Source organism: Rutidosis leptorrhynchoides, chromosome 4 (genome assembly GCF_046630445.1).
Source record: "Rutidosis leptorrhynchoides isolate AG116_Rl617_1_P2 chromosome 4, CSIRO_AGI_Rlap_v1, whole genome shotgun sequence".
Classification (NCBI taxonomy): Eukaryota; Viridiplantae; Streptophyta; class Magnoliopsida; order Asterales; family Asteraceae; genus Rutidosis; species Rutidosis leptorrhynchoides.
This window is the reverse complement of record NC_092336.1, coordinates 58,545,442-58,569,690: the sequence shown is the minus strand read 5'-3', so window position 1 is coordinate 58,569,690 and position 24,249 is coordinate 58,545,442. Positions and strand designations below refer to the sequence as shown.

The 24,249-nt window shown below is 34.1% G+C and overlaps 2 protein-coding genes across 3 annotated transcripts; one reads left to right on the top strand and one right to left on the bottom strand.

Annotated features, from left to right (window-relative positions):
* Nucleotides 1–806: 806 nt before the first annotated feature.
* Nucleotides 807–6,273, bottom strand: LOC139839613 (uncharacterized). 2 transcript variants are annotated; one of them, XM_071829725.1, is made up of 14 exons: nt 6,125–6,273; nt 5,282–5,963; nt 4,869–5,091; nt 4,430–4,707; nt 3,647–4,114; nt 3,463–3,554; nt 3,321–3,383; nt 3,135–3,223; nt 2,626–3,039; nt 2,469–2,543; nt 2,308–2,372; nt 2,147–2,204; nt 1,838–2,030; nt 807–1,733 (listed from the first exon to the last, which is right to left on the bottom strand). In XM_071829725.1, exons 2-14 carry the CDS (start codon nt 5,722–5,724, stop codon nt 1,201–1,203), a joined length of 2,994 nt encoding a protein of 997 aa, XP_071685826.1. In that variant the 5' UTR covers nt 5,725–5,963; nt 6,125–6,273; the 3' UTR covers nt 807–1,200. The 2 variants fall into 2 exon arrangements, with proteins under 2 accessions (XP_071685826.1, XP_071685825.1); XM_071829724.1 differs by having other exon boundaries at nt 5,282–5,948; nt 6,125–6,268.
* Nucleotides 6,274–10,412: 4,139 nt separating this feature from the next.
* On the top strand, nt 10,413–11,967 carry LOC139840658 (GDSL esterase/lipase At5g03610-like). Its single transcript, XM_071830910.1, has 4 exons — nt 10,413–10,674; nt 10,766–11,037; nt 11,272–11,587; nt 11,709–11,967. Exons 1-4 carry the CDS (start codon nt 10,413–10,415, stop codon nt 11,918–11,920), a joined length of 1,062 nt encoding a protein of 353 aa, XP_071687011.1. The 3' UTR covers nt 11,921–11,967.
* Nucleotides 11,968–24,249: the final 12,282 nt, after the last annotated feature.

Sequence of the window (24,249 nt, the reverse complement as noted above, 5' to 3'; positions counted from 1 at the left end):
ATGTCTGAAAGAAAACATTGTTCATGATATCAGGCAGGAGCAAGAGGCACCTTGCGTCTTTGCGTCTCCGGGAAGCAAGGTCGCAAGAGGCACCTTGCGTCCTTGCGTCCACCGGGAAGCAAGGTCGCAAACAGGCACCTTTCGCTGGCAAATTGTCAACTTTTTTTTTTCTATGGATTCTGAGTCAAAAAAGGGAAGAAAAATGGGCATTTTAGTGATAATCCCTTTTTGGTTTATGCTCTACTTGTAAACTGTACGTGATAGTCCTTTATTCAGTATTGTCGACAAATCTAGTTTAGCACAAGTAATGTGTATTTTAGGTGCGCACATGTTGATGGCGCTTGATGGATCATGAGCGCGTTATACTTGTGGCACATTGCAAATTTGCAATACTATAAGTTACTCCGTACTACTTGGCAACTTGTTGATTATGTATTGTTATGCGTGGGCCAGTCACTTCTGATGAAGTATGCGAATTCTATATGAAAATACATTTAAGAACGTGAGTGCCGAAGACATCTAAAACAAAATATCAAATCTAGTATTTTGTGATCACAAGTATACAATCTCAATGTCTACCATAAAATCGAGCAACTTTTAAACACATCACAAATACCCCTTGGTTTCATCCTGATCTAAACATAGATGGCAGATGGCACACCGACTACAAGGGTTGGACAACACACTGGTTCAGATTCGATTACGGATAAACTGGTAAACTTTTAGAAAAGCGATTTTGATACTCAAGATTATCAACATGACATGGCCGTTATCATTTAATTTGAATTTGACTGCGAATGAAGGTAATAAGGTTTCATTATGGAGTAAAAGAACTCGCAAGATATTCAAACAATGCCACCACATCTATAGAGAAAATCTCTAAAGTTCAACTTTCAAGAGACATCTAATTAATCGAAATCGAAATCCAAATGATGCTATAACATCCCACTAAATTCCAAACCAATATTTTCCTTCTACGGCGAGTGAATCGCCTACAAAACCACTTGTCTAGTATAATTTAGATTTCTCTACAATGAACCATGTACCTCTCTCTCCCTCCCTTTGTATAAGATAAAACTTCCTTATTACCAATTTCTATATATAGCTGTTATAACTTACAATGCAAGCTGCCTCTGAGTTCTTTCCTTACTGCCAGATTATCGACATTAATGTACACTTGAAACGAAACGGTGACCAAAATCAGAACAATTCTGTAAGATCGTCCATAGGTATGTCCAGCCCTCCTGCAAAATCTTCATCCAAATCATGATCATCAATGTTCAAAAAAGAATCGAAATCAGCAGGCCCACCAAGGTCACCCCCGACACCTAAATCGTCTAACGGGTCTAGATCATCAAGCGAAGGGTTTGTATGGCCAGTCCCTTCATTACTCCTAGTATCCAATTGACTGGCTCCTTTTGATGATGGCCATGTGGGTCCCGTAGGATGTGTGGATCTATTGGACGATTCGTTGTTGGGTCTGTTTGACGACGGCCATGTAGGTCCTGTAGGATGTAAGGATCTCGAATTTTTGTTGACTGATCCGGTACCGGATACTTGAATCTGACCCGACTTCTGTCTTGGTTTAGGTTTTCTAGATTTGGTAGGATCCCGCTCACTTCTTTTGCCCTTAGTTCCTCCGGAGACACCAACATAAGATGGCGTTCGAGTGCCAATATCGTCAAGAAAAAATTCTTTCTTTTTGCCTTTGTTTGATGTCGTGAAACCTTCATCTGAATTAATAAAAAATGAGTTATAACAAGACAAGGGAACAAATTTTTTTATATTTAATGTTTTTGTTCTTGCAACTGCTAAAGAATAATTGAGAAAACGGTACCTGACAAAAGGTTCGGATCTGGCTCGTTTTCAATCGGTGCAGAAAGAATATCTTGATACAGAGGCTCACTAAAGCAACTTTTTCCCGAAGTTTCGAATTTGCGACATCGCGCAAGAGTTCTTCGTCCAAAAGCTAATGCACTTTGTTTTGGCACCTTATTAATCATGGATCTAGAGCTTCGTTTAGTAGCCAGCTAAACATCAACAAGAACAAGTCATGTTTGGAATAAAGAAAAACTATACACGTAAAACACACGGACAAACTGCCGCACGCTAAATAGAATAAAGCGTCAGGCAATCAATAACTTACCAAAAGTTTTTTATATGCCAACTCAACCAATCTATCCATGGCAAGTGTTTCAAGGTCTCTGCAAAAAAAAAAAAAAAAAAAAAAAAACAGATAGTTTTAAATGTGTGAAACCAACAATGTGACCAAAATGGTAAAAATGATGTCTGGTAAAAAAGTGTTACCGGATTCCAGAGTCGCTTTCAACACCTTTACGTAATTTCTCAAAGTACGCCTTCTTTTTAACCTCCTACAGAATCAACAAAAAGGGAAGGTCATAACGACACCAAAAACAGGTGTATGTTAAATATAATCTTCAATTAAATTAATATTTCCATCAAGTAACCTGTTGATGAAGTCTCGAATTCAGCTTATCGACTTCACGCTGCAGTGTTTCATCTTCCTTTTCATTCAACCCAGGCTGTAACATAATAAGTAAAAAAATTTAAGCACCACTGGTTGAGGACTGCTCTAGAAGCTTCTAGAACACATACAAGGCCTACCAGTTCATCCAGATATAGGCCTATACTCTGAAGCTCAAGTAGAAGTTTCGCATCTAAAGAACCTTCTTTTTCTGACGTTTGCTGCTTATTTAAGAAGCCATTTGAAACCCCGTTTAATATCTCAACTTCTATGTTCGCATCTTCGCATAAATTGTTGTTGACAGGGGTTTTAAAAGAATTTGTATTTACGTTGCTAGGAAAAGATTCATATTCATTGAAGCCATATGTATCGTATGTTGCATCTTCTGATTCAGGAACATCATCTTCTATAATAAGTGCTGATAGTACTCTTTGGTATAATGGTACGGACACATTGGATTCGGAGAATGATTCAGTTTCCGGATGTTGTATGTGTGTTTTTCTTTCTATAGAAGAAGGTTGATCGGATAAAGAATTTTCATGTGGGGGCCCCATCTGGATTAGCAGAAAATAATTAGAATAAAACGGATAAGCAAAACATAATTACTCATGTAAAAAGAATCAGAAAAGACTATTTAATACAAGTCAACCTGTTGAAATAATAATGATTTAACTTCGGAACTACAAGAGGCAAAGACCGGTTCCATTTTCTTCCACAATAGACTTGAACATGCTAGATCTACAAAGGCAAGAATATAATTACACAGATTGTTATAACCTTTAGAAGAAAAAAAATAAAATTAAATAATGACAAAACAAAAAACTTAAGGTCTTACGACGTGCTATACGAGCATGATTTGCAGCTGCTAACAGCTCTTCCCGATCATCATCAGATGCTCCTAGAAAACAAGTGTTAATTTCACCAAAATTCAATCAAAACTAAATAAGTTAGCATTTGATAGCAATTTAACAATGTACCTGGACAATCAGGAGATTTATTGTTTTGAGAAGGAGAGAGATCTGGAAAGCCCTTACGGTCTGAAAGCTTTTTCAATCGACGGCCAGGTTTACTGATAAACAACAGCATAATCAAATTAACATAAGTTAATGCATAAAATGTAATTAGATATATACTTCATTTTATTGTCAAAAAATTTCATACCTTCCATTCTTCTTATACCCGTTCTTACTACTTTGAAATGGCTTTGGTGTCACAGCATTCAAGGGCGGTTTGTTCTTTGAAACCGGACTCATTTCACTGTTACCCAATTTTCTTCCCATCGACCGCGTTTCACCACCAATAGACTCTTCATTTTCGGATAATCGCGATGAAGATTGGACATTCTCAAGCTTAACTATCAATTTCTGGGGCCCACTAGTTGCATTTCTAGAAATAGGAGGACCATTAGTCCCATTAGGGACCAAATCAGCACCAACGTCAGAAAGTGAAGGGTTCTCAAAAGATATCTGGTTCGGATCTTGATTTGAGACAGCAGACACCAAGCTTGGTCTCCTTGCTCGAGCCATTTTCTGTGGTCTCTGACCAACCCATTGAGCCATTGGAGGAGAAGATGAAACTGACGGCATCGGACGTTTGCGATTACTTTGAGATTCATCGCGATTACTTAACCTAATTATATGGTAACAAATTTATTACAGGCATATCTATCATTCATCAGAAAAGCCCTAAAAGATTACATATGGGCTCTGGGCCATGACAAAAACCCTAATAAATATAAATATTACCATAAATAGGTGACTACTATACATGAAGGTTGATACTTGGAAAATCAAAAGAGATCATCACAACCGGAACACGTACAACAACGGTCTTGATTGGCACCATCTTAGTTGTACGTGTACTTGTAGTGCAATTTTTTGAATGATAACTATAACTATAACTATAAATAATAAAATCCAGTCATATAAAAGAGTGATGTCATACCTGTAGACATCAGCATCACGTGGTTGTGAACCACCTTCATTAACAATCTTGTTTTGTGCAGCAACTCGTTTAGGGGCTCCACCACTATCATTAGGTCTCATAAAAAGTGTGCCTGATGAACGTTTTCTTTTACCTTTCTTATCCCACCCGTCCCCACATGGAGCCAGCCTACGAATCTTTTCAAATAGATCAGACTCACCATCATTATCCTCGGGTACATTTCCGTCGTTTGTGGTCCCCGCAGGCTGCATCTGTACGCCATTATTCCGGCATTCGGCCTGCAATAAAGTTAGACGAGACATAAAATGAGCTACACAGCAATTAATATGATATGCTACCAATTGCAAACAAATAATCAAGAAAGAACAATATAATTGTGCATTGTTTCAGTAATATCAACAACAAAAAATCAAGTGGGAAATCAAAATAAGAAACAGACCCGAGATTCAGCAACTGAAGTTCGAACACGCTTGTTGAGAAGAATATTCTTAGGCCGATCTACTCTTTGATTTACATTGTGTGTTTGGATAGCCGGTTTAAAACTTAAAACACTTGGTCTGTCATTACTCACTAATTCACTCCGGTGTTGTTTCTTGGAGTTTCTAGCTTCATAATATCTATCCAAATTGCGCAAGCGTTCATCTATTTCATTTGCTCGAACCCTATTAACAATAGCACATCACCAGCATTAAATACCGACATAAGAACTAGTGATACTTCGCGTAACCATAAAATTCAAATTTTACATAGCAACTACATATAGAACATTTATTGTAAGACAAACCGTTGTAGATATCACTTTTTATTGTAGATGACACTTCCAATAAATCAGACTAAAGAAACAAAATGTACCTAGCTTTGACGCACGTATCCGCAACACTCGATCTAAACCGCTTTAAATCCTTCACAACCGCTACTGGAGGTAATGGCTTAACATGAGATGCAGAACCAGGGCCGAATGAGTTATCTCCGGTTGTGTTTCCAGCAGAAAGCCCTAAAACCCTCCTTGACTCATCAACCCGTGAAATCTGGTCGTGAATCACAATTGGCTCCAACGAAACACACTCTGATAAACTCTGAATATCCTCCGATGCTTTACCACTTCCATCATGTACCATATCAAATCCTAAACCAAACTTTCTGCTTTCAGAACCCTCTCTAACGTTTACAGACCGATCCAGATTACTCCCCGCTGCCGCTGATCGAACCCCCCTCTTCCCATTCATAAAACCTCCCAAAAACCCTGGCTCGGACCAACTATTTGAAGTCGATTCGAAGGTTGCTTTTCCAGCCATAATCAAAAACACCCCTAAATCTCTAACATCCCACTCATAGATCAAAAAAGTATACAAAATTACTCCGAATCATTACCTATATACCTATCAAATTGAAATTAAACAATTAACTTATGCGAGCAAAGTTAACAACAAATCAAAATCGAACACCATCATGATCCGTCCTATAAGTCAGCGTTCCACTGCAGAATCGTGGCTTGAAATTACAGGTGTCCGTACAGTTCCTATAAATTAACTAGCTTACATCATCAAAGGTAAAGTATATTAGCTAATTAACTACATTGTGTAATTCAATTTAACGAAAAACAAAATGAATGGATTTGTGCCCTAGGTTTGACTGAGAATAATTTTGACCTAAATTGACTAAAGATTTACAAAATTGAAATTGAAATAGAATTACCAGCTGTGGTGCAGTTACGTCGGTAAATAGTTGTCAAATTCCGGTGGCCGGTGGCGGTGGTCGTCGTTGTTACTGGCGGTATCGCTGTTTGTATACACGTTTGTATATGGTTTTCAGAAGTCGTCGTCTGTCCGATAAAAAGAGGGCTGAATTTCTATTTTAGAAAGTAAAATTTGGGCTGGTGAAAACCGGATAGATGGGCTTTTAATGCGCACTTAACAACAACAATCTAATCTTTAGACAATTTTATACTTTAGTTTGTCCGTGAATTTTTAAGAAGAATACTAGTGCTTTTTGCTGTTGTTAATTAATCGGTTCGATTTACAATTTTCATAGTTTAATCGATTCAGTTTGTTAAGTTAACTTTTAGGAGGATAACCGGATTAATGTGTCAATATCGAACCTAACGGTGAATAGTATGTGGTTTGGTTATAAATGAAAAACCAACAAAGTTCTTCAAAAACACCCTAAAAGATACAAAGCTACAAGATAACTTGGATTATATGATATGATAGAAATGTATTGATACAAAGCCACTTGATTCATGATCGTCTTTTTCTGGATGGATTCATGGTTGGCAAGAGGCAAATGAAAGGGACAAAATATATGCTATCATCGTTGCTACATCATGGTGCTTATGAAAGTTTCTAAACGATTCTTTATTCAATGCTCATTTGATAAGAAATGTCTTATTTTCAATTCTATTTGTAATGTTACATATTTTTGGTTACGTCATAGAGGTAGATTGTATATATATCTATTGGAATTTATGACTTTCATAGTCTTTGTAATTATTCATTTGTCTACCTAGTTGTTTGTTATGGTAGCATTATTAATATTAATATATTTTCGCCGTCAAAATAAATATACCACAATATTAAATTCATAAGATTTATGAGTAGTCGGAGTTCTAGGTTTCAGCTTACTTCTCCTCCGTGGTCCAGGCGGCGAGCATCTTTTGATGTTCTTGTTTCATAGTGGTGCTGGTTGGCTTGACTTTTATAGATGACTCTTCTTCACAGGCGATGTTGGTTGATGGTGGCCAATACTTTAGGCAGATCATGCTGTTGCAATTGAATAGCCGAAAGCTTGTAGTTTCCTTCATGCACACCTTCGCTGGCTAGAGTTGTGACGTTTTTCGAATTTTGAGGCTGTAGTCATGGTAGTGGTTTGACGGTGGTTGCCGGTTTTCCGGTGGATGGCCAACGATTTAGTTTGGTTTTGTTTATTTAGTTTCCGTGGGGTCGACGTTTTACCGGTCATCGCCGTTTGTTTGTTTATTTGTTTATGGTTTAGCATAATCCAGTGGCGGATCTAGACATCATACACACTGGTTGCACAAATTAATAATTAATAAACTTTTGTTGTAAAAAATTTTTTAAAGCAAGAAACTATAATTTTCTTTACAATTACAATTGAACTAATGCTATTTACAAAGTATATAATACTACGAAACAAATTATGAGGAGGAGTTATAATACAGAGAACAAAACAAGAAACTATAATCATGTTAACAATATAACCAAGGAAATATTCATTACGTATGAGATTTGAGAACATATGTGTATGTGTATTTATTTGTTTAAGGTCTCAATCAGGCCTTTAGAAAATTTAAAATGGGCTTAGAGAATTAGTGGTGCACTAAAACTAATTCGGATGGTTCACTAGCCCAAGGCCCAAAAAAATACACTAGTGGAGGCGTGGAGCTTTTTTCAATGGTTGCAAGTGCAACCAGTACCAAAGTGGTACATCCGCCCTGGCATAATCGGTACCATGTTTTCACATGTTATAACTTTAACCTTGTTTTACATCCCAGTTAAACTGGTTCTCATCATATTGGTGAGGCCGTTTTATTTAGGTTTGTTTAGCTAAGATATGACTCATTTTGAATTTATTGTATAGTTGTACTTGTTTGATTTTCGGACCCGTTATCATATTATTATGTCTTTCCGAAGAAAAAAAACATTTATCTGCACTCACGTGTAAAGAGAGCGATAGAAATCAAAGTCATAAACAAATGCCATAAATTGATATCCCTTTTAAAGTGCGAATATGAAGATCAACTTGATTGTTGTATAGAAAAAGAAAGAAAGAAAGAAAGAATCGAGCCTTCGACTTGAAAGCGATAGGATTTTCGCTCTCTTTTAGTCGGAGAAGTGCTACACGTTGACCATTAGGGATACTACCGTCGACCGACCTTAGAAGGGAGACTTTGCCCCTGAGGGGCTTGTTGCTAAAGGCATCATCTCAAATCCCATTTATAAACTCTACGACGACTCCGGTCAAACTGCGCCACCCTTATTTAACGGGTCTTTAGGACGTTTCTTTCACTCATATAAGTTAAAATTATCTAGTTTCCTTCATCAACATTCAAAAAGTAGCAGTTAAATGGTTGAGTAGGAAAAGTAAGACCTAAAGTTACGGTTACAAGCCACGCCGTGCCTATGTGGCATCAAAACCCGCGCCCAAAATTATGTTACAGGACGTGGGTGCGAATCTCACGGAAGAAGCAACGAGTGTGGAGTTTTGTTGATTTGTCAAGAAAAATTCTCGTCATTTTTATCCTGTTTTTACTCAACTCTCAATCATATTTTACCACATCATCACAATACTTCTCACACAAAAATCAATTAACTATCTCACACCCCCGTAACTTCACATATTCAACCACACCGCCACATCATAAAAAAAAAAAAAAAAAAATTAAACTCCACCAACCCACCTAACGACCATTACAAATGGTATAAACTAGTTATCGAACCCTCGCTCCGCGCCGGGGGTTCGGTTTTCAATGTATTTTATTGCGTTTAGTAAAATTATTTTGTGGCTAACGATGATGTCATTGAAGCGCAACTCGAGTCGAACTAAAAGGTATAACCCGTGAGAGATTTAAATGTTATTTTAAATTAACAATATATGTGCATCTCCGCGTTTCGCTATGGAATTGTCGACTTTTAAAAATTTAACGCAAAATCAACATGTATGAAAAGTACCCCAAATATTTAGCGTATAGCTAGTGACATTGTGTTCCTAAAATTATTTCGAGTTTAACGATGGTGTCGGAAAAATTTAACTCGTTGCGAGCGAGAAGATATGACCCGTTGAATATTTGGGTGGAGTTTATTTAAGATTTTTTATGAAAATGGTTAATCGACACTTTACCCCCCTGTTTGGGAGGTCGATTTGAATTTTTCAAAAAAGTGTGGGGGGCGTTGTTGGTAAAATGAAATTTAGTAAAAAAAAATTTTAAAAAAAGAGAAAAGTCAAAACTGCCCCTGATTACTATTCATAACTTTTGTGTATTAGTTAATATGTAAATGTAAATGTGTTCAACAAGAAAGGGTACTCTTGGAAAATAAGGGTGTTGAATCATTCAGAAATTAGTTAAGCATCTCAGACCTAAAATAACAAACTTTTGCTCCTCTTAACATCTAATACAAATTGTCATGTCAGGTATTTCGATAATTGATTGGGTCCCGCTTTCAAGGTTCTGTTGGGTTTGAACTGACCATATCCCATACCTGATCGAATGTACTCGGTTAGGGTCAGTTTTGGTTAAGTCATTGGGCTTCTTAGGTTCTACTCGAAACTTGCACATCCTAAAGCCATATCCATAAAGTAAGGAATGTACTTCCTAAGTAACCTGTTACATCCATTTATCCAGGTTTCTTGGGTTTAAAAGGACCCGAGACCTGAACTGAAGAAGAAACTCAAACTTAGGACCTGACTAACGGAGATATTATTAGTAAAACCGTAAATGTTTTGTATTGTAAATAGGAAACAATATTCTAATATAAGGTTTGACTAACCGTATCTCCTGAAAAGAAGAGTCATCTAGTGCAATCTTGAGTAATATATATATACTTATATAAGTAGTTATGACCATTTCAGTACACTTCCATATCCTAGATTTAGATATGTTTTAATATAAACCTAGATTAATGTATATTATATATATATATATATATATATATATATATATATATATATATATATATATATATATATATATATATATATATATATATATATATATATATATATATATATATTTACTTACGGAGTAATAAATTTCAGCCCCGTATATATATAGAGTTTACCAAATATCTAGAAAATGATAATCACCATATTCATATGAGTCAATAGTCAACAACAACCACAACCAAATCCAAATGCCAAACCTTCGCTCTATGAACACACAATATAATCTAAAACTGGTAATCTGCATATCCACTTGCATTTCATTATTAAAAAAGTCTTTAAAAAGCTTTCTTCCTTTCACATTGCAATGAAACATCAAGCAAGTCTGGTTCTCATTTATCTCTTCATCTCCATAACTAATGTAATTTCCTATGATATATTTCTAGGCAGCAACAAAAGGCATAACCAGAATCATAATTTGAAGTTGTTTGTGTTTGGAGATTCGTATGCTGATACTGGAAACTGGCCAAAATCATATGGTGGTTCATGGCATGAACCATACGGCATTACTTTTCCTGGTAGTCCCTCCGGCAGGTTTTCTGATGGTCGTGTGCTCACGGATTACATAGGTGTGCATTTCTTAACCTCTGTTCGACATTTTTTAAACTATTTTTCTAATTCGAAGTTGAATTTAAGTTTATTTTTTTTCTTATATTGCAGCTGGCATATTGGGTACAAAATCTCCAATAACATATAAAGGTTGGAAATCTGGTGAGAAAAAATCAACCAAGTATGGGATGAATTTTGCATATGGAGGGACAGGTGTTTTTAATACATTTGTGAATCAACCAAACATGACCACCCAAGTTGACTTTTTTGAACAATTTGTTCAACAAACTCAACTCCACCTTAATTATTCATCCTCCATTGCAATAATCTCATTAGCAGGCAATGATTATGCAACTTACTTCACATCTAATCATACCCTTGAGGTAAATTCATTTTACTACTCATAACAATTACTTACACATTTGTTACATTATTTTAATAAAATAAAAAAATTTCTAATGAAGACCCTTTAAGGTTGTCCTTAATATGCTTAAAACCGTCTAATTAAAAATAATAATTAAATGCTACGTACAACAGTTTCTTGCGTGTTAACGACAGCCTAAGGGTTATCGTAAAAAATTCTAAAATTAACCAATTTAAACTGCATACGATTGTAGGACTTGCCAGGTTTAACAAAATCAGTAGTCAATCAAGTAATTTCTAATGTGAAACGAATACACGAGTTGGGAGTTCGTAAGTTTGCAATAACTGCAATGCAACCACTTGGGTGCTTGCCACAATTCACAATCCGTACATCTTTCCAGAACTGTAGCGACACAGAGAATTCGGTCGCCGAGTTTCATAACCAAGTGCTAACTGAAAGCATCAATAAGCTAAACAACGAGACTGATGACAAATCGATTTTTGTAATCCTAAATCTCTATCAAGCATTCTCATCCGCTTTAAATCTACAACGGAAAAGCCTGTCCACTGGTATGTAACTCTAGAATCTAAAATAAAGAATTTCATAAGAATACATACACTTTGCAATTAAGTCATATGAACATGTACATTCTTTTTTAATTTTAATGTTATTTATTATTTATTATAATAGGGAGTTCGAATTCGAATTTATTGGAACCATGTTGCCAAGGAGTCAGTAAAGGATATTCATGTGGAAATGTTGAAGATGGTACGAGGATACTGAAATATCGTGTTTGCGAAAATCGAACTGACTCGTTTTTCTGGGACATGATACACCCTTCGCAACAAGGTTGGCATGAGGTTTCTATGAATTTACGCTCTTCTCTCATGCAACTTGTTTAAGTTGGATAATTTATTATTGTTTTTTTGAACTAATGATACATATGTGTCTTGTCTAGTGTTAATTTCTTGAAACACCAAGCTTATGTAAAACATATACCTGTTGAATTCATTCCCAACTGTTGCACGTGTTAATGAGCATTTATGGATGATTGTATTATTGATGGGCGAGATGTATTTTGAGCCTCTAAACAGTAGTTTTGTTTGTGGGTTATAGTTATACCCGGCAACTAATCAGAACACTAAAAAATGTGTCCATTACTCCATTGAGTCAAGTTTTTAAACGCATTTGGGTCTTGTGGAAAATAAAGATAAAAGGAATACTTATCTCGATCCATCTCAAGCCCAATAAAAACTAAAAGGTCCAGAAGACACGTTGAAATCCATTTTAAAACCGTACATCTTTAACATCGACAACTTAGTTAAAACTGTTAGATCACAGGCCCTTAATTGTAATCACATATGGATTTAATAAACAAAGTAGAGCAATAATCATCCTACGGATGACATCAAAGAAAGAAAAAAAAAAGAAGCTTGTACTGCCACGATTTCATTTTTTACATCAAAATGCTATAAATATCCATAACAAAAACTACCAACTACTATAATACACAGGTTTTTATCGATGAATCTCCCACTCACCTTGTACCATAATAACCTCTAGACTATTTTCAATTTGACCACTACTTTACCACTTCATAATACAAGTCATACAATTAATTAACTATTATATATTAAACATAACTAATAAAAATAACTTAAACCATATAATTCAACAGCCACCTCCTTGATTGGTTTTCATGCAACTCGTCCAACATACTTATAAAATATACCGTGGCTCTCTCGGACACGTTCCAAACCATTTCGACTCTTCTCAGACACGCGACCTATTCTCTGGCCACGTCCAAAGTCATCTCGGTTTAAACAACCATAACCACAATGTTCACCAACGCACTAACGAGCACCTGGAATCCCTCCAGTTTCTCGGTTCCTTTTTCTATACGCTCCTTTCGACAAACTTGCTCCAAGAGTCTTTTACACCATCCAAGAAAACAAACCTTGGCCACGGGCTATACTGATTCCTTGTCCCCGGTTAGTCCCTTTTCGCGAACAAGTTTTCACAGACTCGTAGACACCTTCAACAACACCTTTGACAACTCCAACTTTCCCGATAAAGTTGCTCAAGATACTTATCACCACCCAAAAAAACAAACCCATCAGATTATACCGATTTCTTGTACCCTGGTTTAATTTCTTCACAAGAACAACATGCCCATAGTTGAACCTACACCTTAGCTCTGATACCAAGTGTATCACGTGCCCTTAATTGGAATAATATATGGATTTAATAAACAAAATAGAGCAGTAGTCATCATACATATCATACATATGACGATAAAGAAAAAGGAAAAAAAAAACTTTTAGTATCACAATTTCACTTTTTACATCAACATGTTATAAATAGCCATAACAAAAACTACCAACAACTCCTATAATACACATGTTTTTATCAATGAATCTCTCCCTCACCTTACCATAATAACCTCCAGAGTATTTTCTATTTGACCTTTACTTTACTACTTCATTATACTTAGTCATGTTGGAAAATCGTGTGTAATTTTAAATCAGATTAACGCAGCGGATAGTTAAAAATAATCAGTTATTATTTTATAAACCGTTTACAAAATTAAATATTCATATATTTAAATTTAATAAAACATGCACATGATTAACGATCCCAAAGATCCAGTTACACCACTAATAATTGTCAAAATATGTAATTCACAAAGTGAGTAAACGATATACCTTTCTTGAAGAAACTGATTGAAGGAGAGAAACCTACGATCAAAAATATGACCGTCTCTTAGGATAGTCCACACTACACTTCAAATGACCGTCAATGGATGCTAGTCCAAACTCAAATATCGTATTAATATAATCCAATTATATTAATACATTAATCGATAATACTCTTGCACATGTATGTTGAGATTTATCAAAGGAAAGCAAAACAAATATGTTATTTTTCCTCTCTTCTCTCTTACTGATCTCATAACCCAACGATCATATATATATATATATGAATATATGATATACTCTGTTTGTTTGGTAGCAAAAAGCGAATCAAAAGAATATATTGTTTTCGATTTCTGTCTTTAATATCATATTTCGTTTGATTTGGTTTTAAAAAGTCGTATTTCTCAAATACTTTAGGGGTATGTTATGTAACTTATAGTTAATAATTTCTATCATGTCGCTTTCATGTGAATAGTAAATTAATTAATTTCGTTTCATTTACTATTCATATGAATAGTAAATGAATTAATTTCGATTTACTATTTTGTTACTTGAGTAATATATATACATCATATATATATTTTATTTGACGTCTCGGTGTATATGTGTGTGACCCCGAAGGCTCAAATAAAGTTGGTCATATAGTTATATGTTGTACCTTGCACATTAATCCTACAGACTCTCACTTGTGCATGGCACAACACCAAGTAACTATATAAACAATGGTAAGCGTCTAGCAACACGTCAGTGTCCCCAAATTCACGTGAGGGTAGTTTCTCGAAACTGTTTATGGTAAGTGTTAAATGTCATTCGTCCTTTTGTTTCAGATACTTTAGTTAAACTTGAGATATGGATTATCGGTCATTCTCATTTGTTTAACAATTTTGTTTCTCGATCTTAGAACTGAATTAGATCACCAAATTAATTAAGTATCATCTTAATTACATATGGGTGCGGCCACACAAATATCTTATTCATTCATCGAGGAGCTCAAAAAGTATCTAACTCCAAACATTTTAGAGGAACAAATCCTATATTGCATACACGTGTCTATCACGAGCTTTACATTATACCCAATAATGGCCTTTATAACAGCCTTATTCAGGACAACGTTTAACCATATCAAAATACAATGCTACACTCATCAAGACGGGCGTGCATCTCAAGTCTAAGGACACAAAAACATAATCACTAAAAGATTTACTACTGACTACGATCCATGTAGTGACATCTCATGGTTGGGTCATTTCAATATTCATCATCAATGAATACATATGAATTTTGGTCTCAACAAGTTAACTATTCATCATCAATGAATATAACCAAAATTTCACATTAATCTTAATTCATGTTATTCCCATAACATGACCGATTATGGAGATTTAGAATAATCAACAATTATTCATGGATTAAACATGCTAATATAGAACACAGTGATATAAATCGAAACGACCATATCAAGTATGTCAATTCATTAATATAAAACTGCTTAATGTTCCAAAAATATCCAAATATTAAATTACAAATGAAAAAGATCAGCAGCATAACGAAATCCAATACTACTAGCATGATCATCATGCTTGTTGTGCATCATGGGCTTCATGAACGGGTCAGCCACATTATCATTTGTATGAACCTTTAAGAATACTAATATCATTCCTCTTAATGACTTAATGAATGTAGTCAAAACTTTTGAAGAATGTGCCATATACTTTTATGTACATGTGATTCTTTCAAAAGTATATTAACACTCGAACTATCAAAGTACATATTATAGAAGATTAAATGTTGTGTACTACTCTGAGTATAACAACAAACTTCCTTATCCAGACAGCTTTCTGAGCAGCTTCTCAGTCAACAATGTATTCTGCTTTTGTTGTAGATTATTCAATAGTGCTCTGCCTAGAGCTCTTCCAATCAACTGTCTTGCCCATCACGACAAAGAAACAACGTGACTGGATCGAGAATCATCTTGATCAGTTTGGAAACTAGAATCGGTATAAAACTTAATACTTAACTCTTCTTCCAAACCACCGTAAACCAAGAACATATCATTAGTACTCTGCAAATACTAAAGAATATTCTTAACAACAATCCAATGTACTTCACCTGGATTATGTTGACAATGATTCGTCAAACTTAAAACTAATGAAACATAGAGTATAGTACATATCATGGCATACACAATGGATCATATAGCCGAAGCATATGTGATATATTTCATTTGTCTCATCTCATCTGCTGTGATAGGACTTTTGAGACTTTCTCACGGTTATGCCATTTTGTATTGGTAAAGCTCCATGCTTGGAGTTTCGCATGCTGAATCTCTGCAAGATAATGTATGTACTTTGATTCAAACCAATAAGCTAATTGGATCTATTGTATAGATCATCATTCCAATAATATAAGTAGCTTCATCAAAATTCTTTATGGAAATACATTTTTCAAGCCAAGACTTGACATCTTGCAAGTTGGAATGTTATTTCTAATAAGTAATATGTCATCAACATATAAGATCATGAAGACTACTTTGCTCCCACTAGCTCTAATGTAAACTCAGGGCTTATCTTGGTTTTGAGAAAAAAATAAACACTTTGATTTTCTCATTAAACTTAAGATTCTAGCTCCTGGATGCTTGCTTTAATCCATAAATGGATTTTAGAAGCTTGCATACTTTATTAGGATGCTTAAGATTCATAAACCCTTCCGGCTGAACTATATATATGTCCTCGCTTAGGTCGCCATTTAGGAAAGCGGTTTTGACATCCATTAGCCATATTTTATTATCATGAAAAGTAAACATGGCAATAAGTATCTTAATTGTTTTAAGGCTCGCCACTGGTGAAAAACTTTCATCATAACCTTTTGTCACCAATCGAGCTTTAAAAGTGTTTACATTATCGTCCATATCAGTCTTCCTTTGAAGACCCATTTTTACCTCATTGTCTTACAATTGGGTAGAAGATTAATCAAGTCTCATACTTGATTATCCTTCATGGACTGCATATATGTATTCATAGAATCTAGTCATTTTCATATTCAGGATCTGATATGGCCTCACCAGCTAGAAGGTTCATCATAATCCCTTAGTTGAGGTTTATCTGAATTAATCAGATAATTAAACCTCATAAGCCGATGAGTTCTACTAGATCTATAAAGTGCAGGTGTAACACGTTCTGGCTCACCAAAAGTGCACTCAGTTTCAACGTGTGGATTGCTAGTGCTTACTGAAGGTATGTTACTTTAAAGTACTTGAATTTCTTCAAGATCTACTTTACTCCCACTGACTTCTTGTAAGAGAAGATCTCTTTCCAGGAATTCAGTAGACCGAGCAGAAAACACGTTGTCTTCAGCTTGGTAGTAAAAGTAGTAACCCATTGTTTCCTTTATGTATCGTACAAAGTAACATTAGATAGTTCTGGGTTCTAATTTGTTTGAAGTGTCATGCTTCACGTACGCTTTACAACCCCAGACTTTCAGATAAGACAACTTGGGATTCTTCCCATGCCATAACTCATATGGTGTCTTTTCTACCTTCATAGTTGGAATCACATTGAGTATGCCTGCAGCAGACTCTCATGCATATCCCTAAAAGACGGTAGTAGAGAAATCAGACTCATCATAAATCAAACTATATTAAGTAAAGTTTGATTCCTCTTACTCAGACACATCATAGTGTTGTGGTGTGTAAGGTAGAGTGAACTATGAGACAATCCCACAATTCTTTAGGTGGTCCAAAAAACTCTTGACTCATAAACTTACTTACTCCATCGGAGCGAAGTGCTTTAATGGTCTTTCCAAGCTGATTATCTACTTCATTTTGGAATACTTTTGAATGTTAAAATAGCTTTATGTTTATGTTTCAGCAAGTGAACATAATCATAGCTACTGTACTCATCAGTAAATGTAATGAAGTAAAATTAACTAAATCTATACATTGTTCTTAAAGGGCTACATACAACAATATGTGTTAGTCCTAAAAGATCTTTAGCTCTTTTACCTGAATCGGAGAAAGAAGCATGTGTCATCTTTTCACATAAACATGACTCGCACACATCAAATGACTCAGAGTCAATTGATTCCAAAAGTCCATTAGATTGGAGTTTTGAAATGCATTGTTTGTTTATATGACCAATATGACAATGTCATAGATAGGTCTTATTCAAGTCTTGCTTGAAGACTTTGGCGATGTAGGTATACATAGAATTTTCATTTGAAATTACACTATGCATATCAATTTCAAAAATACCATAACGTGGATAGGTATTAAGATAAATATATTATCCTTAGAAACTGAAATACCTAAGTGTGTAAATGCAAGTTCAATACTAACATCTTTCAAACTATGTCGCTCGCAATATTGAGAGCATAATGCTATTGTTCCAATAAAACAATAAGACCACTTAGAGAAGTAAGTTCAGAGGTACCAATAGCTTTAACAAAAGCTTGATCCCCCTTGCCTACTTACAAATTCAGTGTGTCTTTCTTCAGTCTATTACTTCTTCTCATTCCCTTCATATTGTTACAGGTGTAAAGGCCACAACCAGTTAACAAAGATCTAGGAATCACTAGAAGAAGTATATAACTATATATGGAATATACCTGATTTGCTAGTCTCACCAGCGTTACCTTTTATCAGCTCAGATTGGAAGATAGGACAACTTCCTTCTCCAATTGCCAACCTTTCTATAACGACCCGTCCTAATCCATTTGGACGAATACATTACATTTGGTTACATCGCGAGGTACTTGACCTCTATATGATACACAAATATTGCATTCGTTTTTAAAAGACAAACTTTCATTTCAATGAAAGTTGACGGCATGCATACCATTTCATAATACATCCAACTATAATTGACTTAATAATAATCTTGATAAACTCAACGACTCGAATGCAACGTCTTTTAAAATATGTCATGAATGACTCCAAGTAATATCTCTAAAATGAGCACATGCACAGCGGAAGATTTCTTTAATACATGAGAATAAACATGCTTTAAAGTGTTAACCAAAAGGTTGGTGAGTTCATTAGTTTATCGTAATCAATCATTTTCATAATTTTAATAGACCACAAGATTTCCTTTATTCAATAATCATACACTCGCAAATATTTAAAATTCATTCATATGGATTGAACACCTGGTAACTGACATTAACAATCATAACATCATACTCGTATAACCTAATCATAACATCACTCGTCTTAATCATCTCATCTCATCATCGTATGGCATCACTCATCATCATTATCATCATTCTCGTTAAATTTTATCAATATCTAACATGTATCATTCCAATATTTCTGTCCAAATCTTCATAACAAACGTGGCCCAAAAATTATGAGTTGGATCTTAGTCCAACAAAACAATCGTGGCTCAAAAGAAGATCAAGATATCTCGGCCCAAGCTAACTTTTACGGCCCAACTGCAAACATATATTTTGACCCACGTTCAAATAATTCACCAAAAAAAAACATAACTGCCCGATTCAATTATTGAATTGATTAATTTATAAAGAAAATGTTGCTCGCTGGATTTAAGACTCAAAGTGTAAGTCCCTATCAACTTTTTCTTTACAGCTACCCATTTATCATTTCCATTATCCTTTGTCCTTCACTTGTTGGAAACAAACAAAAAAAGAAAACAAGGAAAATAGTAGTTCAAGTTCGATAACGGTGTTATAGTGGTATTCTTGCCATTTGAAACAGAAACAGAAATAATGAAGCATGTAACGATCGATTTGTAGGTTATATCGATGGGTGTTGATGAGGGCTGATCGTAACCTTACAGAAGACAGAAATTAGCGAGTAGTAGTAATACAAGTTGGTGTTTTTGCTTCAGTTTTTGCATCAGTAAAACTGCTGTAGCAGTAAGTAGAAATCAGACATGGCAGCGAGCTAGTTTTGGGTTGTTATTGTCGAGTAAAAACAGTGATAAAACAGAAAAAAAAATGATGGTGTTTATGGTAGTGGTGTCCGTGGTGTTGGTGAGGGTGGCCGATTAAGGTTATCGATTGTAAAACAGAAATATAGTAGCAAGGGTCGGTTCGAACAAGAAGAATCATCAACGGAACCGTAACAGGTGCGAGAGAAAAAGAAAAGAAAGAAAAGAAAATAATTACCGACAATTGTAGGTTTCTCGTTAATCATGGTGATGATGTTAGTTTGTTTTGTGGTTACAACAACAATCGTATAGCAGCAGTAGCATTAGTTTGAGCCATAAAGGATGGTATTGATGGTTATCGAAACAAAGATAGATAGATGGTTTCCTGGTGGCTTGTGGGTGGATGATGGTCGTTGTGTTTGATACTTAAATGAAAACAAGATGACCAGTGGTGGATAGTGTGTGGTCGTGCCACAATCTCAGAAATAGTAGTACAACAACAAAAGGTTTCAATGGTTTCGTATATGGTGGTGATTTGGGGTGGTAACGAGTGGTGGATAGTTGTAGTGGTGGTGATGATTATTGAAAGGATCCGTCCTAATCCATCCTGACGAAGTCCATATCGATTATAAACGATTCACAACAGTTGATTTCATCGTGAGGTACTTGACCTCTATATGATACATTTTTTAAACATTGCATTCTTTTTTGAAAAGACAATATTTCATTACATTGAAAGTTAACGGCATGCATACCATTTCATAATATATCTAACTATAATTAACTTAATAATAATCTTGATGAACTCGACGACTCGAATGCAACGTCTTTTGAAATATGTCATGAATGACTCCAAGTAATATCTTTTAAATGAGCAATTGTACAGCGGAAGGCTTCTTTCATACCTGAGAATAAACATGCTTTCAAGTGTCAACCAAAAGGTTGGTGAGTTCATTAGTTTAACATAAATAATTATTTCATAATTTTAATAGACCACAAGATTTCATATTTCCATTTCTCATAAACACACGTCCCATACATAGAGACAAAATAATCATTCATATGGATTGAACACCTGGTAACCGACATTCACAATATACATATAAGAATATCCCCATCATTCCGGGATCCTCCTTCGGACATGATATTAATTTCGAAGTACTAAAGCATTCGGTACTTTGGATGGGGCTTGTTGGGCCCGATAGATCTATCTTTAGAGTTTGCGTCATTTAGGGTGTCTGTTCCCTAATTCTTAGATTACCAGACTTAATAAAAAGGGGCATATTCGATTTCGAACATTCAACCATATAATGTAGTTTTGATTACTTGTGTCTATTTCGTAAAACATTTATAAAAGTTGAGCATGTATTCTCAGTCCCAAAAATGTAAAGAGTAAAAGGGGATCAAAGGAACTCACGCATATAAATATTGTAAAACAGTTAATAAAGCATTTTTGCATGTATTCTCAGCCCAAAAATGTAATGAGTAAAAAGGGAGCAAATGAAACTCACAATACAGTATTTTGTAGTAAAAATACATATGATGACATTGAACAAGTGCAGGGTTGGCCTTGGATTCACGAACCTATAACATTTGTATATTCATTAATACATATAACCTTAATCGAACGACTTCATATATTATAACTTTATATACTATTTATTTGATTTGTATATATATTTAAAAATGGTTATTATTTATATAATTTTAAAAAAATACCTAATTTGTTATATATGGATATTTATTTAAAGGTTGTTAATATAATTAATTCATTCTTATATGTAATATGACTTTTAAATAAATTTTCTATATACCTGATAATATATAAGTAAATATTGTAGTTGATTACAATTATAATAGTTTTTAATGTTAGTAATACTAATGATAAATTAATACTAATAATGTTTACTTATTCTAATAATATTTATCACAATACTAATAATGTAATACTTATAATAATAATAATAATAATAATAATAATAATAATAATAATAATAATAATAATAATAATAATAATAATAATAATAATAATAATAATAATAATAATAATAATGATAAAAGTATTGGTAGTACTACCTCATAAGAATAGGCTCCAAAAATAAAATAAATGCTCTTGCTGAGACTCGAACCCGCAACCTCTCGCTCACTCCAAACCCCCTTAAACCATCCTACTGCTTGTGCTATTCTGTTACACTTTATAACCCGTAATTATTTAGCCTATTATCTGTCTCAGCCCAATAATACAACTAGGATTCGGTCCAATAAGCCCTATTATCTGAGCCCATCACGAATAGTCCAGTAACCATAATAAATTAAATGGCTGAGGGCTCCTGTGTTCGATTGGAGAAAAAAAAATAATAATAAACGAAGTGTACATCTTGCCTCGGCACCGTCTCCATGACATCACTTCATCATCATAAAAAAAAAATATTCTAAACGACTAGGGTATCAATCATCATCGTCAACGTAGTAACCTTCATTATCATACTCTTGATTTTTATACTTAATATAAAATCACCATCATCATTGTGTTTACATTCACAGTTCATCATCATCATGTATCATGTATCGTGTATCTCTATATCTAAATCATCATCATCGATCCTTCATGGAGTTTATTACCGTCGCTGTTACATCATCATAGAAGCATCAACCTTCACTCATTTGTACAACATCATACGTGTATGGCAGCAGTAGTAGGAACTGCAACGTCCGCCTCTCCTTAATTCGTTTCACAGCATTCATCAATTACAGATTGGCCCATCACCACAAGAGTATTACGGCCCATTCCTTACTCTTGTCCATCTAACAAATTATGGCCCAACTTGCTAAGCAGAAAGACAATTCTTCTTTTCTTGGATTCTATATTATTCGAACGGCAACCAAAGAGTGAATTGAAAGTGGGGTTAGGTAAATCATAACTAAAAAGATATGGCACGTCCTTCTTTTTGAATATCCACTTTTGTTTGTCATAATTTCACAACTTGACCCACTTGTTTATTTAGGAAGAAATATGCTGTATATATATATATAGCTTATAAGCAAGTTGGTAACTTTAACTTATCACATTCTTTATCTTTCTCCTCCTTGTCTCTTTTCGTGAACATAAAAAAAATAATAATAGAAGTAGTAACGAACTGCAGTAAAAGAAGGCATTCGCAAATAGGTTTCGATGTGAATCAAGATACATGAAAACACGGGTTGCAGTTTAAGTAGCAGCGAGCAATAGCCATAGGTGAGTTTAAATTAGTGTCCCACAATGGTTATAGCTGAGACGATAGTTGCTGAATTGGTTGCAATTATTTCGTGATCATGATGGTGGTGATAGGGTTTAAAGTGGTGGAGATGGTGGCAATTTAGGTGATCAAAATGGTAGTTCACAAGAGCATCAATTATAGACAGGAACAAATAAAATTTTTTAAAGAGGTGGTGTTGGTTCGGTTAATAGAACAAGACAGAGAAAAAGAATAGTGAAGGTGGTTTATGGTTAGGGTGGTGATTGATGAGTTTTTAATGGTGATGTGTTAGTTCGATCAAGAATTTATAAGACATCGAGTTATGATAGTTTGTAGGTGGTGGTCGAACAACACAAACAAGAACAAAGTGAAGTGGGTTCATTGATAGTTATGGTTCGATGGTTTATAGAGGTGAGGTGATGGTGGTTGTCTCGGCTCATAGTTGAAATTGATAAAGATGATAGACGTTAGAATGATTGTGAGAGTACAGCTATCATTCCTTTGTTTAAAGCCAAATGTCGTCGACAGTTTATGTTTCATCATGTACGAATGAAGAATAAAAAATTGAAAGCAGATGTCTACCTTTAACTGATTTTGTTTGATACTGAGACAAGGGAATCGATTTGCATGTGTAAAACAGATTATGGTACAGTTATATAGCTATTTGTAATTGATTCTGGATTCCAAAATCTTGCGTATTTTTCAGTATTTAAAAGTGTATATCAGTATTTATACATATTTATATCTGTATATATATTTATATATATACAACCGTATCTTTATTTATACATATGTGCTTGTTTATATTTCTGTATTCATATAATCGATTATATATATGAAATCTATAGATTTTTATATTTACAAACATAATTATATTACATCTATTAATAATACAAATTTATAATATAATAGTAATAATAATAATATTATTACTAATGATGATGATAATAATTACTATAATATTTATAACAATATTATTATTAATAGTAATATTACTAACTATAATAATGCTATATCAATTTACATATATATTTATTAGTTACACTAGTATTGATACCAATATTTAAAAGTAAATACAATATTACACAACTATATTTAATATAATGGTATTACATATAATATATCTACATAATACATATTATATAATAATGAGTATATAATATCTAATGATAATGAAAATATAACAAATTTCATGTTTCTATTTTTATATAATACTATATATATATTACGACATATAATATTACAATTTATAATTCTAATTACCATGCATATATATATATATATATATATATATATATATATATATATATATATATATATATATATATATATATATATATATATATATATATATATATATATATATATACACACACATATATCTAGTTACAATTAATTGTTCGTGAATCGTCGA

Bases quoted from the DNA above. Each gene is read 5' to 3' on its own strand.
- LOC139839613 (XM_071829725.1), bottom strand. From the start codon at position 5,724: ATGGCTGGAAAAGCAACCTTCGAATCGACTTCAAATAGTTGGTCCGAG. The intron at 3,040-3,134 runs GTTGACTTGTAT...CTGCTAATCCAG, and splicing joins AATCATTATTATTTCAACAG to ATGGGGCCCCCACATGAAAA. The intron at 2,544-2,625 runs GTAGGCCTTGTA...ATTATGTTACAG, and splicing joins GCCTATATCTGGATGAACTG to CCTGGGTTGAATGAAAAGGA.
- LOC139840658 (XM_071830910.1), top strand. From the start codon at position 10,413: ATGAAACATCAAGCAAGTCTGGTTCTCATTTATCTCTTCATCTCCATA. The intron at 11,038-11,271 runs GTAAATTCATTT...ATACGATTGTAG, and splicing joins CATCTAATCATACCCTTGAG to GACTTGCCAGGTTTAACAAA. The intron at 11,588-11,708 runs GTATGTAACTCT...TTATTATAATAG, and splicing joins ACGGAAAAGCCTGTCCACTG to GGAGTTCGAATTCGAATTTA.